We start from the raw sequence: 19,526 nt of genomic DNA, 5'->3' as shown, positions 1-19,526 counted from the left end.
ATTTCCCCACACCCTCTGCAGAGAAAGATTTTCCCGGGTATTTTGTTATTCACTCAGCTTTTAGAAAGGATATGTAATACATAGAAGCAGTTGCCAGGTACCAGCCCACCTCCTTCATCCCTTCATTGCAGAGGTGCGTTGCCCTTTGGACCCTGAGCATGAATTCCCACCCACCTGCAGTTAAAAACCTGATTGAGTCGTGGCTTGGCCAAGTCCTCTCCAGGCAAACCCTGCTGTCTCCCGGCCACAGCAGGAGGGTGGTAGCAACATGTTCTTCGTCCAAAAGGCATCAGGGAGGCAGTCACGAGGTTATACCCACCCTCTGTCACTCTTGGATTGATACTAAAGAATTTTTGAGTCCTATACATCTCCCCCAGTTTTATTCTCTAAGCAAAATATGATCTTATTTTTTTTTCTCCTCTGCCTTCACCTTTACCACAAACCTTGTAAAAGACAGGTAGAGGCTCTGTTGCTGCCGGGGGGGTGGTCTGTGCAATGGCACCCTCACCTGCCTGAACCCCAGACAGCCCAGACCATCCTGTAGATAATCTCTGGAAATACAGGAAGCTGCATTTTTAGCTTAACATAGATAAAGACCCAGGAATGCAGAGCGGGGGGGGGGAGAAAAAAATATCAGGCTGCCATCTCATTCCAGCACAGCGTGGTGTGATTTGGCAGCTGTACCTTAAGGCAGCACCTCTCTCACACAGAGAAGTTACAGTCACTTCTTGCTGATGCTCAGGCTTAGCATCGTCCTTCTCTGAAAAGCTTTACCGAAAGTGGCGTGCCCCATCGGGGCTCCGGGCCTTGCGGTAAATGATCTTCGTGATCTTAATGATCTTTTTCAACCAAAATGATTCTATGATTCTTCAGTGGGAGCCCGGCAGAAGATGCATTGGGCTGGCAGGCGGCTGCCTTCAGTAGGGCAGCTGCAATTGCGCAAGAACAGCACCTAAACCAGCACACAGTCTGTTAGTCAGAGGGAGCAGAGGTTGGTCGGTCATCAGGGAGCACCCAGCACATATAAAGGATGAGAACCAGGAAAAGAACGCACATCACCTGGGACAAGGACATCTCAGCAGGTATGTACGGCTGGCTTTGCCTCAGCATGAGCTGCAGTATAAGACTATGGAAACTGAGTGTGGCTGAAGCAGCATTGCCTGGGAAGGGGTGGAAACAGAAGTTTTCTGCCTGGACAACTACTTCAGAGCTAGACCAGAGCATGCCAGGTGCTGCTGATGGGCAGCTCGACAGAAGTGGGCAGCAGAAGTAAAGGATGGCAGCTTTTGCAGTGTGTTGCTCCTGCACATACACATGTGCATGTATATTTTAAAATGCTGCTTTATGACCTTGATTATTGGTGAAATGTGGCTGCCTGCACCTCAGAACCCATTTTCTCCCCACCAGCTATTCCAACACCACTGATGGTGCTGTGGAGTGGTAGAACCGGGGGTACTCGAGGTGATGTGCTGAGTGTACTGGGTGCCGGCCATCTCTTAGGAGAAGCTTCTCCAGGCTGCTGCCTGCTCCTGCTCCTCACCACAGCCTCTGTCCATGCTGGGACGTGGTGTGCTCACACTTGGGGAGAGGAAGATAAAGTCTGTGGCCCGCCCTGCCTGCAAAGGGCACAGTGTGTGTGTGTCTGCACCACTGGCTGCAGTTTCACGATTAATCTCATCTGGCACTGAGGGAACTCCTCATTTGGCACAGGAAACTGGTGAGGGGCCTGGAGCACAAGTCTGATAAGGAGCGGCTGAGGGAACTGAAGTTGTTCAGCCTGGGGAAAAGGAGGCTGAGGGGAGACCTTATCACTGTCTACAGCCACCTGAATGGAGGTTGTAGCATGGAGGGTGTTGGTCTCTTCGTCCAAGTAACAAGTGACAGGATGAGAGGAAATGGCCTCAAGTTGCGCCAGAAAAGGTTTAGATTGGATATTAGGAAAAATTTCTTCCTGGAAAAGGTTTTCAGGCATTGGAACAGGTTGCCCAGAGAAGTGGTGGAGTCACCATCCCTGAAGGGGTTTAAAAGACATGTGGATTAGGTTCTCAGGGACATTGAAAGAAATGGGTTGGGTTATGGTTGGACTTAATGATCTTGAGGGTCTCTTCCAACTAAAATGATTCTATGATTCTGTGCTCCTAAACCTTCTCCTGCTGCTGCTCCTGCCTGTGCTTCTCACCACGATGTCTGTGATCCTGCCTGCTGCTGGGCATCCCTGTCCCTGCATGGGACCCCGTGCCCCCCCTGCCTGGTGTCCCCACTGCAGGGCTTGTCCATGGTCTGTCCCCTTCCCTCCCCTCCCGGCTCCTTCTTCTTCATCTGCCTGTGCGCAAGCTCCCCACAGGGGCTGCCATTCCAGCATGCCACGGGGTGTCACATCAGCCACAGATGCAGCAGGAATTATTGGGGGCTCATGCAGGAACAGGCCAGGACAGTGGCCGGGACAGGGGTCCCCGGTGAGGGCCGATGGATGCTGTGGCCCCGCCACACCCACAGGTGACGGGGTTGCCTGTGCTTGCTCTGAAGGTGTCTGCCAACAGCCAGGTGACTTTTCCCAAAGGGCACAGCAGCTTTTTTACTGCTTAACAGCCCTGTTCAGCAGCAGCTGGGAAAGATCCCTGTCTTTTAACCCCCTGCGCGAGCGGGTGGCTGAGGCAATCCTGGAGGCTGGAGGTTCATCCTTCGAGGCCACTCGTCACCTGATGGGAGCAGATATCAGTGCCTCAGACACTATCAGTGCAGCTGCCCTCCCGCTGCCTGCAGAAAGCTAGTGGAGAGCAAATCACGCACAGGTGTTTTACAAGGTTTCTTCCTTCTTAGAGTGTAATTCAGCATCTCCTGTCCGCGTACTACCAGGGGACAAGGGTTGCCCATATGGCAAAACGCGGTGTCTGATGGAAGAGATGTGTTCAGGCCAGTCTATAAATGATGGGGGGGCTGCAAGAGCTGCCGGCAAAGCCACCAGCTCATTTGTCACCTGTTGATGATAGTGAATAGCCGTGCAATGCCACAGCCCATCTCTCTCCAGTGTTGGCCATGGGTAAAGCAGTCGATGGTCATCTGAGTGCTGGGCATTGTAATGTATTTATTCCACTGTATGTCCGGAGATTTACATTTAATGCTTAAGTTCTGTGTGCAGGGTGTTTCAAAAATGTGGACCCGATTTGAAATCACTATACATGAATAGAACTATTGTGTTGATATTATCTGTACAGCAGGTGGAGAAAACATAGAGCATTTATAAAAAGGTTACTTCGTAACTCATTAAGCCATTTGTAAATTTTTGTGTAATTGTAACATGTTCCCATTGCAAAATCAGGTCCACCTTTTTGAAACACCCTGTAGGTGTGTAATACTGCTGTGCAAACAATCCTTTTTGGTTTATAGTGATTTAACCAAATTTATAGGGCTTAATAACATCATCCCTTGCTTCAAAATGTAAATGCTTCCCCTTTCTTTTTGCTCCACCCAGCATCCTGAAACTTGGGCACTCCCTTGTCACACAAGGGCAGGGAGCACTGGGATTGGGAGGGAAGGGCTGCTCTGCCAGCACCCCCGGACAGCACCTGGAGAGGCAGCAGTGCTGCCGGTGCAGGCATGACAAATGTGTCCAAGCTGGGCATGGGCAGGCAGGGCACGACTCATCCAAAGGCACCATGTTAAACACTAGGAATGCTGATCGCAGAAACGGCCACGGGCTGTGTGGGGCCATGGTGGTTGGAGAGGACCTCCACATGGAACTGCCTCGAGACCCCTCCTGGGCAAAGGAGCAGCTGCCCATGGTTATGGGATCCGAAGCTTGGGCTGCTTGACCAACAATGATTTCTTTACTGAAGGCATGTGGCTGTGTATGGTGAGCAGGAGACAGCCCTTGTAGCCTTTGCATCTCATCCTTGTGCTGCTTAGCAGGACGGTGCCGAGCTCAGGCACAGGGCAGGTACCCAGGGCGTGGGGTAGGGAGTGTGTTTGTACAGGATTTCCTACGGGAGTTTTATTTTATTTTATATTTTGTTTTATTATTTTATTTTGTCTTATTTTATTTTTGTTAATTATAGCTCCGTGCTTCACAGGGGCAGCAGGGAAGGAAGGGGCCACAGGTGGAGGTGGTGGAGATGGAGGCATAGCTGTTCTGTGGGCTGGCTGGAGTTGGGGATGGTGGTGTGGAAAAGGAGCTCTGCTGCCTGCAGAAGCTGTGGCTCTGTTACTGGGGAAGGATGGACAGGAGCAGGGCTCCAGGGACCGTGTGGCCCCAGGGGACTGAGCAAGAGGACAAGGATGATGTAAGTGGGGGAGAGATGGGAACTGGGCTGTGGGTGACGGAAAAGGACAAGGAAATCCTGTGCCTTGGAGCTGGATAAGTAAGCAGGTGAAGAAGAGAGGCAGAGAGGAAGGCAAAGAGGCTGAGCTGCTTGGGGAACAAAGCAAAGACTAAGGTGACTTTTGAGAACTTGGGAGAGCCACAACTGAGCTGTAGTAGCTCTGGGAAACTGCAGACATGACAAAAAAATACCACTTTATGCAGGTAGTGAGGAAAGTTGAACTGGGCATGAGAAGACAGGATTGAAGTGTTGAAGTGCTGAGGCTCTGAAGCAGAAGGGTTTCTGTAAAATGAGGCATTTCGCTTGCAGAGGCAGGGAGATGAGGTGCTGCTGCCTTTACTGGAGGACTGGTTTTGGGGAGAGCTTTGCTGCGAAGAACAGTGGTGGCTGCCAGCAGAGCTGAGCCTCATGCTTTGTGGTGGGGGTGGCAGTGACCCAGTATCAGGGGACCCTCAGGGACGTGTGCTCCCTTCTCTGACCTTGTGTGCTGCACCCTGAGCAAGACACCGACTTCAGAAACAGCTGTAGCCTCTTTCCCTGATGTTTTTTTCCTTCCAGACCACAAACTGCCTGTAGGGACCTGAACCCACACTGGCAATGGCATCTCATCATGTGGTCACAGCCCAGCCCCAATTTTCGTCTGTCCCACAGGCAGGCGAGTGGCAGTCGGGGCTCCTGGACTGCTGCTCCGATGTCGGTGTCTGTAAGTACACATGTACCTCTTGCTCCTGCTGTTGGCTTAAAGGGTGTTTCTGATGTTTTCCCTCCTTTTTCCATGGCATCACAAGCCCTGCCTTGGTGGGTACAGGTGGTGGAGCAGCTCCCCGCCCCGTGCTCTTTCCCCTCAGCCAAGCCTGTTTCTGTCCCACAGGTATTTGTGGAGCCTTCTGCTTCCCCTGCCTGGGCTGCCAGGTGGCTGGGGACATGAACGAGTGCTGCCTGTGTGGCCCCAGCGTGGCCATGAGGACGCTCTACCGCACCAGATACAACATCCCGGTCAGTGATGCCCCCATGGAAGCAAAATCTGCAGCAGCCAGCTGGGTGCTGGGGTGTGCGCTTGGAGAAGGAGAAAATGGGGTGCCTGAGGGGGAGAGCATTGGTGGGGAACTGCATGGGCACCCCGATAGGCAGGGAGCTGGGGATGTGTTTGCATCCCTGCTGTGAGTTACCCTATCTCACACCACCTAATTCTGGCTCCTTGCTGGGCATGAACAGCCGTGTGCCCAGGGATGTAAATGATGAAAAACAGGAAGACTTCAAAGTTGCCACAGGAAGGGGTTATTTGTACAATGTCCCTTGCTCTTCAGGGCTCCATTCTGGGTGACTGGATTGCCGCCATGTTCTGCCCCTCGTGCTCGCTCTGTCAGCTGAAAAGGGACATCAACCGGAGGAGGGAGATGGGCATATTCTGGTAAGTTTGGTGTGCTGGAGAGGGTTTATAAAGCTGTCCTGCCTGGAGCCTAGTGGGTTCCTGCAGTCTCTCTTTCCACCAGCACCTGACTAAAGACATATGGTTGCTGTGGTGTCAAAATAGCAATGGCTGGGTGACAAGGGTGATCCGTCGTGCAGCAAAATGTTGCTTGGAGCCTCATGCAGGACAGAAGGGTCAGGACTGGAAAGACACACATGGTGTGGCAAGGCACAGTACTGCTCCCTGACCTCCTCTCCCATCCCATTGCAGATGCCACCATCCTTGCTGTGCCCTGCGGAGCTGCTGTGGGTGGAAGTTGCCGCTGCCTCAGCCTTTGGGAAAAGAACCATGAGGGGTTTGCCTGGGTTGTGGTTGGTTCCCCCTTCCCTGGGTGACACCAGCAATAAATAGCAGAGTTTGCCTTCCTCCTTGTGTGTGTCATTATTTATAGCTGTGTTCTCCTGCAATACCACAGGACAGCATTGTGCTTTTGCACGCTGTGTGGTCAGAGCAGTGCTGAGGTTATTAGATAAAGATGACTTTATCTTGCAGAGCTCCACTGGAATGGGACCAGACAGTGAAACTGATAACCAAGATAAAATGCAGCAAAGCAGAAGCCAAGCCTGCTGCATCCAGCTCTGCTTCTTCTCTGGATACTGCAGCCTGCAGAGCTGCTGGCAGCATCACCCTGCACTCAGAGAGCCCTGAGCAGGTTGAACCCATTCTTGGTCCTGCCTGGGCCATTCCCAGCTCCAAGATATGGAAGGCAGCAGCAAAGGAGTGACAGTGATGGTATGAGGTTCCCTGTCCTGCTTGGCTTCCACCATACAAACGTAGAAGCCTGTCATATGGGACCTGCTGCTCCAAGAGACCCTCACAGCTGCAGGTGTAGGGTGTAAGATGCTGTGGCTGAAGAGCTTGGATAATTGGTGCTGTGCAGGGGCTTGTCTGTTACCTGCCACAATAAAGCAGAGGGAAGAGGTAACTGGGGCTAGGGGTGCTCTGCAGACACAAGGGCTGCAGCCCCAAGTGTTGCCTCAGATTGGTTTAAACTTTGTCTTAAATGGAAAAATGTGGTTTTTGCTCATTTTGTGCCCCCATGTACTCATGGGTCTCTTGTCCTTGCACAGCAATGCTGCAGCAGTGCAGCAGAGCCCGGAGCAGCCAGTGAAGGGCACCAGCACCCACCTTGTCCAAGGAGCATCAGGGGATGAGGGAGCTGCAGGCAATGCCTGGTGAGTGACTGAAGCAGCGGCCGAACAGCTGTGCACCCCCTGTGCTGTCAGGGCTGAGCTGGGGGGTGGTGGTCTGTGGTTGCTGGCCAGGGTGGGAAGGTGCTCAGCACAGCCCAGGGTTTTGGGGGCTGTGACATAGGAGAGGGGCTGTACTGTGGCAGGGGCAGATAGGGTGCTGTGCTTATGGCAGAGCTTGGCGGAGTCGGACGCGCTGGGGCTGTGTCCAGCTGTTACTCAGGAACACCCCGTGGTGGTTGTTGGTGCTGGTGGTTGCTACTTGCCTGGACTGGGAGCAAATGGAATGGGACTGGGGGCTGCAGGGCCTGGCACTGGGCTGGGGGCTGCATGGGGGCAATGGGTGTCTCTGGGGGGGGTCTGAGGTGCCTCTCCTGGGGCTGGCTGAAGAGGCAGTGTGTGGAGCTGCCCTGAGCAGGTTTCCCTCATCTCAGGGGGGTAGTTTCTGGGGGCAGGGCTGGCCTTGCTGGGGACTCCTTCCTCCATGCAAGGGGCCATGGGGTAGGCATGGCTGGGCCAGGCCAAGTTGGGTCACACCAGCCTGGGACATTCATTCCTGTCTCTGCAGGAGCCCTAGGACTGGCTACCTGGGCTGGGCAGGTGTCACTGTCACAACCTGTGAAGGTCACGACAGTGGGTTAGTAGGATGCTGTAGCACACAAGGACAGGGAAGCTTTGTTTCTCTGAGTTTCTTTATTACGTTACTACAAATAATGACTAGTAAAGCAAGTATGTACATACGCTCACTCACCTGTGTGCATTTTTTGAGGTACTACCAGCAAGCAATTCACCAAATGGTTGCCAGGAGTTGGAACAACAGAAAAGCTTCTTGATGTGGATGAGCTATGTCACTGAGTCAGGAGCCAGCCTGGCATCCCCAGGCAAGGTCCATCGACCCAGGAGATCCTCTGTGGAGCAGCTCATACACTGAAGCTCGTCTTGGGTAGGTACTATGTTACTTTTGTCCCTTTTTGGTGTAGACATATGAAGTGGGTGCAGTATGTGGCTTCCCAGAGCAGGTGTCACTGGCAGGTCAGCTCGCCAGTGTGGTTCCTGTGCTTGCTGTCACTGCAGTTTGTGACTTACATTTGGGGGACTGGGAGTTCAGGGAAGGTGGAGCGAGAGCTGTTGGTGTCCCACCCAGCTGCGTCCCCACAGGTAACCCCAGTGCTGCTCCCAGTTGTTTTGTGCCCTGCTGAAATGCACCCTGCTTAGTGGAGGGGTTTGAGCATGATGCTGTTTCTTGCCTGCCTTCTGGGGAGAAACGAGGTTCTTCAGGCTGGGGAGAGGGACAGGCATCTCCCATGGGCTCTCTGGGGCTGTGGGGGGCTGGGGTCTGCAGCTGGCAGCTCTGACCCACTGCTTTTTCTCCCCTTTCGCAGGTACAGTGGAGACACTGCTACCTTGTGCAGCCACCTCAGCTGTGCCCCTGGAGCACCGGGGGAACCCTGCCCTGCCTCTGCCCTTGGGAACAGGGTGGGGAGATGTCATGGTTGAGACGGACAAGCGACATGGACCAAGTTCTTTCAAGATGAAAGTAATAGATGCCATTTATTGCTACAAGTGCATTTTTATACAATTCTACCAGTTCATGTGTCTTTTCACTATTGGTTACAAGTTACAGCACTAACATCTCATTGGTTAATTTTTCTATCATCCATGTTATTCTTCTATCCCCTTCTCTCCCACGGGTACATCTCTCCTCTCTCCGGATACTCCTTTACTCCCATCCTTCTCAAGGGTAAATCTTAATATCTCAGGGCTGATCTCTACTCTCATATTTTCTGTCAAGGATTCCACAGACCCGCTGCAGTTTCCCACAGGGAGACCCTCCATGCAGAGAGGGGTGGATTTAATCCCCGAGGGAAGAGGCCAGGCTCCCCGCTTGCAGAAGGGTGACTCGCCTCCCTGCTGCTCGTGCCTGGCAAGAGCTCCTTTCTGGGGAGAGCCCTGCCTGTGCCCACCCGGCTCCTGGCTGGCAGACACCTGGGCTAGTTATAGCTCCAGCGACAGACACTCCAGCTCATGGATGCTCCGAATAAGGGACACTCCCAGGTCCCACAGCTCTGGCCAATGGACCCTTCAGCTTCTTACATTTCAAGGTATTTGAAGCTCCAAGTTATTTCAGCTCCTGCTTCTCGTATCTCCAGCTTGTTGAGGCTCCAGCCCTGAATGGCGGCTCGTGCACGGCTGGGATACGAGATGCTCCTGCTTCTCACAGCTCGGGTTACAGACACTCCAGCAGACGGGTGGGGAGATGCTGCCTCCTGCTGATGGACACTTGGGCTTCTCTGAGTTTCAGGCAGCTCCACCTCCTGGACAGGAGATGTTACAGCTCTGGCCGATGGACACTGGATGTTCCTTATGAACAACGGATGTTTCACCTCAGTTTACCTGGTTATTTCAGCTCCAGAACACATGCTCCCACTGCTGTCAGCATTGCATTGTAGCAAATTCTTCTTACAAGCTAATTGCAGCTCCAGCTAATGACAGCAATCTGGGCTTTTGGTAAGGTTATATATCAACCACTGTCCTAACCTGAATATGAACTGTAGTCATTGTACCTTGAATAAATTTTGACTAATGATTCAATAACTATTCTGGTGCTTGTACACTCCTTGAATAAAAAGGGGATAAAAAAAGTCACTTTTTGCTCCAGGGACTAAGTCCAACACTTAATTTGGCCTGGTTCCTCAGGGACCAATATGACTGGACTCCCACATCCAGTAGGGGTCCATGCACACTGCCCACTTCCCTCCCTGTCAGCCCAGTCCCCAAGTCCTGCTGCTGCCCCCCTCCCAGAGTGGGGAGAGGAAGAGAGCATGGCTGCTTGGCCTGGTCCTTGGCTGCAAGGACCATGGAAGATGTCTGGTCCCACCCCATTGCACCCTGGAAAGCCACAGATCAGAGGCCAGCTCCAGGGTTAGGTCGTGGGTCTCTGAGTACTACGACATGATCCCAGCAGGAGAATACATCCCTCAGATGGGTCATCTTTTGTGATGCAGCTTAAATGAGCAGAGGTGAATCCCAGATGGAGAACCATGCTGAGATTCTGATGCTCACAAAAAGTTCTTCCCTTTTTGCACACAAATTTAATTAATTCAGAAGCACAGTTGTCTTCTGTTCTGCTAAAAATGGGTTTTTTTTAGTCATGGCTCAGATTAGTCCTCATTTTTACCTGAAAGATGCTGTGGATAGCTGAAAGAAAAATGTGTTCTCAGTTGCTAGCAAATAAATGATGAAGTATTATTTACTAAAGCATGCTAAAGAAAAGAAGATGGTACTGCTGTATACCCATTTAGTAAGAGCTTAGTTCATGCTCTGGGTCTTCCAGAAAATAACATTATATTTCAAAGGAAAATAAGTAGTTTGCAAAACAAACCTTTTTGCAATCTTAACAAATACCAGCTTGAGTTCCAAGTTGTTTTCAGCAACGCACAAGTGGATTAGAAGGCTTCTGGTTCCACAGTAAGTCTGGGTACCTCCTGTGCCCTAATGGTCCTTCCAGGTTTTAAGCACTGATTGTGCAAAGTAGGTGCAGTAAAGAAGGAAGCAAACTCATGCCATTTGTAATAGACCTGAATTTGGACTTAGTACGAGAGCAGCCGGGTATTTTGCAGCAGGCCTGCCAGCACTGGGATTCGAGAAAAACAGCAAAATTTTTGGGGGGACCCTGAGAGTGGCCTGTGTCTGTGGGGGTCTCGAGAAGTTTTTAATAAGTGCAATACTTAGATTGCCAGTGGACTGATGGTGACAACTTGTGTCAGCCACAGTTAAGCTGGTGACATCTTGACAAAAGTTTGGACCAGTAAATGTGGAGAGGACGTGTTTCTCTATGAAAAAGGGGATTTCTGCTCCCAGGTTAGCCCTTGCTAGGACCAGCCATTCCATTTCTATTCCAAGTGCAATATTGGCCACGGACCAGCACAGCTGGGAAAGAGCCTGAGCTACTTACTTTGGAGGAGCCTGAGACCAGAATGTTGCATGGCTGCAAACAATGACAAAACCCAGTGGTTTTCCCCTATTGTATAAAGGAGACTTGAAAGCACATCTTGTTTTCCCATATAACATCAAGTTTTCAGCCAAAAATCTCTCATCGGACAGCAAAGTCCGTCTCAGGAAACCAGAGACATAGTCTCTACTTGGAGCATGTGTGCCAAGGAATAGTCAGTTCACCAGCTCTTAAGTAAATCTGCTTGCTTACCAAAAGGGCCAAAGGACACAGGCTTTTGGTATCTAAGGACTTTCCTATAGAATAGCTACCCCACATATTGATTTAGTGGCTAAAGCTTTCAAGATGTTTCCCTCTAGTTATTTTTAGAATGTAACACTTGGAAAATGACTGTGCCAAAGTATCCCATATTATTTTGAAATGGGTCTAGATAAACACCTTGTCCCGCAGCTGTTCTCACCCCAGATGGGCATTTGTTAGCACTGACACTTGCCACTTCAGTCACACATGCTCGTCCCACCCAACACAAAAAGTGGAAAGGATGCAAGGTCTGATGGGCAGCAATGGCTCCTGGTCACCTGGCTGCAGCCAGTGCTCCCAAGCGCAGCAACGAGATGAAGTCGTGTTGTTTTTTTCTTTCAATGACTGCCTATACAACCTACTGACACTACAGAATACAAACATACACTGGTAATAATTGTTATTTCACTTTCTACACAGGGAGAGGTTGCATCCATAAAATCCCCTCAAACGGACACGAAGTTAGATCTTTCTCAGGTGGTCTCCAACAGCCAGACATAATCAGTGCCGTACACAATTATGTATGAGAAGTGTTACACGAGAAACTGGAACGTGATTCCAGTCTAGCTCAGATGCCCAAGCAAGAAAAGAATGTCTAATGGCAAGTTAAAAGGAATGTACACACAATCTAATTATGGTGAAAACAATTAGTAGGGTAAAAATAAAATAATTAAGTGCCTGATAGCTTCAGTGAAGCTAAGATGAAATAATCAAAGGAGAAGCATACTCCATTTTAAAGTCCCACTTAAAGCAATCAATCAAGCACAAGCCCTTAACATCAAGCTTGACCAAGATCGACACCCTCAGTCACTTTTCTGTCAACTGCCTCCACAAACCCCCTCAGTATCCCAGAAGCCAAGGGCACAGCCTATACCGAGCTGTAATTTTTCAGCACAGGTCTGTGATTTTCAGGACTTTCCCAGGGCAGGGCTGTGGGCGGCCAGGGCCCACCTGGGGCTTCCTAAACCCCTCTGGGGGCTGCTGGGAGCCACTGGGACATTTGGTGCGAGCTTGGTGCTACCAACCAGGAGCTCCCAGGTGCCCACCGGGCACCTGATACTGCCGACTGGGAGCCCATGGGCACTTACTCGGCCCTCGCTACTGCTTCCTGGGAGCTTCCGAATGCTCCTAGGTGTCACTGGGGAGCTACTATGATCGCCTTGGTGGGTATGGGCTGCCCTGCCCTAACAGTGACTGGGAGCTCCTGGTTGCCTGACAGGAGCTACTGGGAGCCTGCTGCTGCCTGTGGGTGTCGCACCCAGGTGGGTGCCGCTTCCAGGCTGCAGCCCCCCTTTCCTCTGGGTAGGGGCTGCCTTGGGAAGTTTCCCCAGGTGTAACCCCTTCCCTTTTCCTCCTCCCGTGCTCGGTGCTTGGGGCACTCCACGTGTATCAGTTTTCCTTTACTTCCAGGTGGTTTGGGTTCCAGAGCAGCAGAGCCAGCAGCAGGACCAACAGTGGTTGTGTCTGCAGGTGGGTGCTGGGGCTGTGCCCCCCTTGCAGGGCTGGGGGGTTCAGTGGGAGGTGATGCTCTTGAGGTTAGAGATGATGCTGGGCTGGAGTCAGATGTCTTTTTTCTCTGTTTTCTTTCATTGCAGGTGAAGTGAAGCCCTGTACAGCCAGGTCAGGAACCTTGAAGCAACCTGGAGCAGTCCCTGCAGGGGCAGGGCTGCGGATCCCTTCACTTGCCCCAAAGGCAGTAGGTGCTGCCTGTGTCCTGGGGCTCTAGGATGTTTTTTTTGTTGTTGTTTTCTTTTCCTTTGGAGGTGGCTGAAGGCAGCATGTGAAGAGGCTGCAGCCGTTGGTGTTTGTCCTAACCTTTTTATGCTCAGTGGGTCCCTCTGTCTCCTGGTTGTCCCCCAAGGGTGGGCTGCAGTGGACAGGTCCCCCAAAAAGGGCTGGCTTCTCTGTGTGGCAGCAGCCTTTTGGGTGAGCGTTGGGGGTTTTTCGTTGTGTTAAATTTATTTTTAGTAAGTTTGTGCTTTGATGTTTTTTAGGTGGCTAGAGGCAGAAGATGAAGAGGATGGAGCCCTTGGTTCTTTGTTTCTTTTTGGTGCCTAGAAGAAGTGTTTTCTTTTTTAAAAAAAATTTGGTTATTTAAAGTTGCTTTAAAAGTGGTCTTTTTTAAAGTCTAACTTTTTTTGTACTTTAGTGTTTAAAATTTTAATTTTTTTTTAGTTTTTTAAGCTTGTTTTTTTAGAAGTTTTTTTAAGTAAAAGTTTAAGTTTTGTTTTTTAATGATTTTTTAAAAAACTAATATTTTTCTTTTAAGAACTTTTAAAATTTGAATAATGTTGTGTATCTCTAGAGTTTTGTTGCTCTTGCTGTTGTTTTTGGGGGGGTGGGAGGGTGGGCAACAGAGTCAGATGGTGGCTGAGGGGGTGGCCCGAGCCCTCTGTGGGAGGAGCCTCCCCAGGGGTTGAGTTCCACCCCTGAGAGTGGGCCTCCTGTGTGTGGGCGGGTCCTTTTTAGCTTCGGGGTCCCTGGGCGGCCCCTATGTCTGGGGCCTGCCTGGGTGGGGGTAGGAACAAGGTGGGGGGTGGGTGTTGCTCTTGGGGACTGGGCTCCTGGGGAGGGGGGGCTCTCTTTGCTGCTGCGATGTGTTTCACTTTACGCAGAGCCCCAAGCGTGGGCTCAAGTCTGGCTTTACGCTCCACACTTAAGTGGAGAGAGTCTAAAGCAGCATGGATGCTTTGCAGCAGCGAGGGCTGTGCAGTCCCCATTGCGGGTAATGAGGAAGTTAGAAGTATGTGAGAACTGAAATCCTACAGCTACTTCGTGCCTGTTTCTCTCAGATACCAAGTACTTGGCAAAGACACCATTCAGGTAATTATTCTTACCAGAATACTCAAAGTTTTATATTATTAGGTTATGAGCATCCAAGGACTAAAAGATTACAGAGCTATGAATTATTACTGCAAACCCCCTGGAACTCCAGCCTCTTCTATTGCTTTAACTGTCACCCAAGGGAGTGAAGAACCCAGCTGCAGCCAACATTGTGCAATTGGCTCCTGGGGCACCCAGGACCTTTTCAGCCAAGGTAACAGATCTCCCCTGCTCTGGCACTCCTACAGCTGAAGTATTTCCCAGTGACCTTCACCAAGGGGAAAAATCTGCTGCAATGGACAAACAAATATCTTCCTTGCTGCTGCTGTTGTGGTTTTGTTTGTTTGTTTGTTTTTTCCCTAGAAACAGCCTGCTTTTACCTATGTGTAAAGTGCTAACCCTGTGCAAGTGTGTTTATCTCTTACCTGTTGGGGAAGGGGAGGCTTTGTCTTTGTGCTCCTGCTGGAGATTCTCTTCTGAGAAGCCTTGAAGAAAGCCTGAGGGATGAGGAAGGCTGGTGGCTCGGGCTCACCTGTGCGGTGCTGAAGGAGAAGATGGGGTTGAAGACAAGGGAGAGGTGGTCCTGGAGGGCTGTTCATGTTGCGATTATCTTTGTTGCTTGGAAAAGTGCTGCCAGGGTTTGGCCTTCACAATAAAATTATTCAATTTAGAGTCAGTGCTTTGCATTATTGTGTCTTTCACCTTTTGTCCCTGCTGGCTTTAACTCCCCCACTACATAGAGCAGAACAGCAACAGTGAGTCTTGTGGGTCAGAGAGAGGGAGAACCGGCAATCCTCACGTGTCCCAACTTGAGGTGTTCTAGGATCTACCTTAGGATTGACTTTCCCTCAGAGGGTCTGTGCTCTGCTCTAGGTGACAGCCCTGGCTCACTCTCTGCCACAGCCTCTGTCACCTCTCTGTCCCTGTGCTGGACCTGTTCCAGGCTGCCCCTGTCCATCTCAGCCTGGGGGTGTGGTAGGGGGTGCTGAGATGCCGAGGCTTTAGGTCATGCTGCTGAGCTGGGGTGATGCAGCTGAAGGCAGCTGGGTGCTGGCAACTGTCTCTAACAACTGCCAAAATCTACATTCGTTTAGGTTGGAAAAGACTCTTAAAGTCATCAAGGATCTTTGAGCAGAAGAAACTGTGGCTCTCAGCTGGTATCACATGCGCTGGAGGGCATCTTGCAGTGAGAGCTGCCAGAGAAAAGAATGTGGGTGTTTGTCTTATGTGACATGCTGACATTGCTCTGGTGGTAGCTGGAAATACCTGCTTCCCCTGGGGTATTTTTTGGGGTACCTCTCTTTAGGTGCAGCCCCTGCCAGCCAGGCAAGAGACTTATAAAGTACAGACCTCATACAAAACTACCCGCTCTGCCTGCAGGCTGGGCAGGGATGTGCCCTGGTTTGCACAAATCCTGTGCTGCTGGTATCACAGTCATGAGCTGTTGCCTGTGGCCGTATGTGCACTGGGAAACTGAGGAGGCCGGTGTGCTCCACGGAAAGAAGTGGATTTCCAGCATTTCTGAGGCCTCGCACTACATGAGGTGTCTCACCTGACTTATTACTCTTCCCTGCTGCTCCAGACAGTTTGAACTGAAGCATCAATAACCTCCAAGGAAATTTCTCCCTTCCCCTGCACTAACACCAGCATGAGGCTGTGGTTAAGCACTCGTAACATGTTCAGGAAACAAATCTAAACTGACAGAAACTTCCCAGGGCAAAACAGCAATTGCTCCAGGAAGAGCAAAGCACTCACCTTCCTGGGGTTAAGCTGTCAGTTAATTAATTAGTGCTGCCATAAGCTTAACAACACAGGCAGTGAACCAAGTGGAGGGAACTGAAGTGCGATGATGCCTGAAGGCTCTTTTGAGGTGGCACCTGAGGACTAACTTACACTTGAACTAATGCAGGGTTTGATGGATGGGGTTGGTGATACTGCCCATCTGGTCCTGGAAGGTGAGGGTCACCTGTGACTTGCCCAGCAGCTGGTTGCAGCCTGTGAGAGAGAGAGAGAAAGGACATCAGAATCCACATCAGATCACATGTGAAGTGCCGAGGCTGGAGAAATAACTGAGACTGAGCCACACTGGCTGCCCTGCGGGCACAGCTCCAGCCCAGCATTCCCCAGTTTATCTGTATGAATTTCCCCAGCAGCGCAGACACAACTCCCTGTCAGAAATGCAGCAGGACCACAAACCAAACTGTCTGTCCATTGGCTGATGGCTCAGATGCCACTGTCTCCAGGAACTCTCAGGGTGTGGAAATGCAGGACTGCTTTAGCAGCGGTTATCTGCTCTTAGAAACCCCCATTTGCTCTTAAAAACCCCCTTCTGCTTACAGCAAGAACTGCCACCTCAGCACCACGGTACAATGACACCATCTCTTTCACTGTGACCATCCCCAGAAGCAGGACCCCATATGTCCTGAACCCCCCACAAAGAGCACCAACCCGCTCCCCAGGGTACATTTTGCAGAACAGGGAGTCATTTGCAGAACAAAATGAGCCATCATGGGCTGTAGGACAAGATTTATGTGCTCTGTCTTGGGGGAAAGGGAAATAAAAGAGATTTGTACCTCTTTGGAGGCCAAAACTAAAGCTAAGGGGAACAAAAGCACTACACAAAAGCACTAAACTGAGGCTTCCAAAGGGTTCTGAGCCCATTGAGGTTTTCACAGCATCGGACTGACCCTTGCCTCTCCAAACATGCCATAAAGACGTAGCCAGCCACTTGGAGACGAGAGTGATCTCACTCGTGCGCACGATGGCCTCCCTGAGGTGGCCACACCAAAACACCCACACAAGAGACACCCTTGGAGAACACCCACGTCGTCTTCCTCTAAAAACCACGATGACTGACAGCCGGAGCTACAGGAGCCGCATGCGGGCGACGGTGATGCCGAGGTACCCTGGCCCAAATTCACCTCCAGGAGCATGCTACAAGCTCTGCCTTTTGCCTGCCCAAAGTCTGACCCCCCACGCAGCTTCTGTTTTGGAGGCTGAAAACAGCCGACTGAGACTCTGTTTCCCAGTCCCCAAAATGCAGACCTTGGCTTTTTTTCTGAGACCCAGAACCACAGGACTCACCCGGTGTTTTCAGGCACTGGAAACATAGGAGTCTTTTTCTGAGCTTCAGAAATGCAGCGTGAGTCCTGAAAACGCTGCACTTTTTTAGTCTCAATCTTCCAGCCTGAAAAGCAAAGGACTTAATTTTTTTTTTTTCTTGAACTTGGAAAACACAGGACTTAAGTCTCTGTTTTCAAGTACTGAAAACGCAGGACTTCTTATAGTCAGAGCTTCAGAAACACAAAGCCCTGCCTCTACTTTTCAGACTCCAAACCGCCGCACTTTTAGCCTGCTATTTCTACGCTGGAAACACAGCACTTGCTCTTTCTCTGAGCCCCAAGCCCAGCAGGGGATTTCTGATGCCCGACCCTGGATGTGATGTTGGGGGGGCAGGGGAATGAGCCCACCCACGGCCCTGCCCAGCCCGGGACCCCACATGCGCTTTCTGGGAGTGACTGGGAATTGGGGTGGGGGCAGCTCCCCCTCTGGGGAGGGCCCAGCCCTGAACTCACTGCAGGACCTGCCGGGGAAGGCAAAGGGTCACTGGGCTCTGGCCGTTCCGGCTTTATCCGCGCTTTGCCCGCAGTGACCATCCCGAACCGCACACCCGCGGGCAGCAGCAGCGTCCCCCGCGCTGCCGGGAGCACAGCCCGGCTGGGGGCTGTACGGAGCAGCTGCCGCCCCTGGGAACAGCTCCGCTGCTTACAGCCCCGGCCACAACCGGGCCGACACGGCCGCTGCTGCGGGACCCGGCGGGGCTCCGACACCCCCAGCCTGCCGCACTCCGAACCGCGGCGGCGGCTCCCGCTCCGCGACCCCCGGCGGGCCGGGCAGGGCCCGGGAAAGCCCTGCGGTCGGCACTCACCTCCCCGCTGACAGAAGCACCCGCAACGCTCCCAAATCAGACACCGACCAACTCCCCCCGCCGCCGCCCGACTACGGGAACCGCCGCTGCGCCCTGCTGCTGTTTGCCCACAGGCAATTCCCCCATAATGGGACAATTCTGCACAGCCATGAGGTCATTGCAGTTTCACAGTCGGAAGGAAATATGCCTGTGCTCAGTACATGCTGCCCATGTCACCATTGCCAATGTGGCTGACAGATGTGCGTTGGACCCTTCCAATTCCCCTTTCTCTCCTTGGCTGTTCTGTGGACAATTCCTGGAGGTCTGTTTAGTCCCTGGGGTGGTGGGAACACACATGATAGAGTGAGTGCCAGGGACTGTCAGTCTGCGGGAGACTCAGCTTTGCAACACACTGGCCTTCCCCCAGTGCCACCACAACAACGCTGGTGCCACCACAACCAGTGGGGTGGCTGGGTCCCATTTCACCAGCACGGGTACTAGCAACTCCAGGGACTGTTGTGCTCACTGACAGGAACCAGGGGTCTTGAATCTCTCAAAGTTACGTTCAAATATGCAAGGCTTTGGTCTGAAAAGCAAAGCAGAGGCATGACAGAGGATAGCATGGCTGCAGGGCAATGTAGTACCAGGTCTAGCACCAAGGCAGAGGGAATGCATCTGTGAAGTGCAGCCTGCACCGAGCAACAGGAACCTGCTGAGAAACCTGCTGCTCAGGTAAAATGTGTGATGTTACCATCGTGGTGCTTTATTGAGCTCTTTTCTGGGTGAAATAATTGTGTGTGTGAATGTTGAGCCTTGCAAGGGAAAGGCCTGTCATGCTATTTTCAGGGCTACTGGGACAGATCAAAGGAACTCCTTAGAGATTTGCACCTGATGCCGAGCTGTATGAACGGTACAGTACCACTGTGGCCTGGTCTGCGGCTCAGGAGTAATTCCTGATGAGCATCATATTGAGCAATGTTAGATTCAGGCTCCACAGCCCTTCCTAGCGTTCATAACTTCAAGTCTTTCAATAACAATTACTCATTCTAAAATGTGCTCCCTTCTCCTCTTCCTACAAAATTACTATTTCAGTTTTTTAAACATCACGTCCATGTGCAGGGGTGAGGGTGCAGAGCCCTTTTTGCCTCTGAACAGAGAAGGAACAAACCCGGGGACCATGCCGTGGCTGCCATGGTGGCTGCACGGATTCCACCTTCCATGTAGATTGGTGCTGGGTCAATGACCTTCTGGCCAACTTAATATTAAACATTGTGGATGGATTTCTATTAGGTGGAGATTTGTTATTGAACTAGCCAGGCCCAAAGGAATTTCAAGGCCACCTCAGAAAGCTGAAAACAGGATCTTGCGTGGGAGAGAGGCATTTCTACAATAACAAGGCCTCAACATGATGTAAGTCAACAAACCTATCAGCAGTGAGACTCCAGCATGTGGACAGCTCACGAACATAGATGATATCCAATTAGTGAATGCATGATTGGAGCGTGGATGCATGATCAAAGAATAGTTGCATATATAAGGAGGTTTGTTTCTAGTGTGATTCACA

The 19,526-nt window shown here is 51.3% G+C and overlaps 1 protein-coding gene and 1 long non-coding RNA gene across 3 annotated transcripts; one reads left to right on the top strand and one right to left on the bottom strand.

The window, feature by feature from the left end:
- Nucleotides 1-141: 141 nt before the first annotated feature.
- On the top strand, nt 142-6,157 carry LOC102098752 (placenta-specific gene 8 protein). Of its 2 annotated transcripts, XM_065061855.1 has the most exons (4): nt 142-5,022; nt 5,191-5,315; nt 5,627-5,730; nt 6,001-6,157. In XM_065061855.1, coding segments are annotated over exons 1-4 (336 nt in total). In that variant the 5' UTR covers nt 142-4,916; the 3' UTR covers nt 6,002-6,157. The 2 variants fall into 2 exon arrangements, with proteins under 2 accessions (XP_064917927.1, XP_064917926.1); XM_065061854.1 differs by lacking the exon at nt 6,001-6,157 and having other exon boundaries at nt 5,627-5,734.
- A 2,346-nt stretch (nt 6,158-8,503) lies between these two features.
- On the bottom strand, nt 8,504-18,094 carry LOC135579379 (uncharacterized). Its single transcript, XR_010472364.1, has 5 exons — nt 17,984-18,094; nt 17,140-17,242; nt 15,949-16,050; nt 14,481-14,597; nt 8,504-13,302 (listed from the first exon to the last, which is right to left on the bottom strand). It is a non-coding gene; the product is annotated as an uncharacterized LOC135579379 (long non-coding RNA).
- Between the last annotated feature and the right edge of the window lie 1,432 nt (nt 18,095-19,526).

This window comes from Columba livia, chromosome 4, assembly GCF_036013475.1.
Source record: "Columba livia isolate bColLiv1 breed racing homer chromosome 4, bColLiv1.pat.W.v2, whole genome shotgun sequence".
In the NCBI taxonomy this organism is placed as follows: Eukaryota; Metazoa; Chordata; class Aves; order Columbiformes; family Columbidae; genus Columba; species Columba livia.
This window is presented reverse-complemented; position numbering and strand designations above follow the sequence as displayed.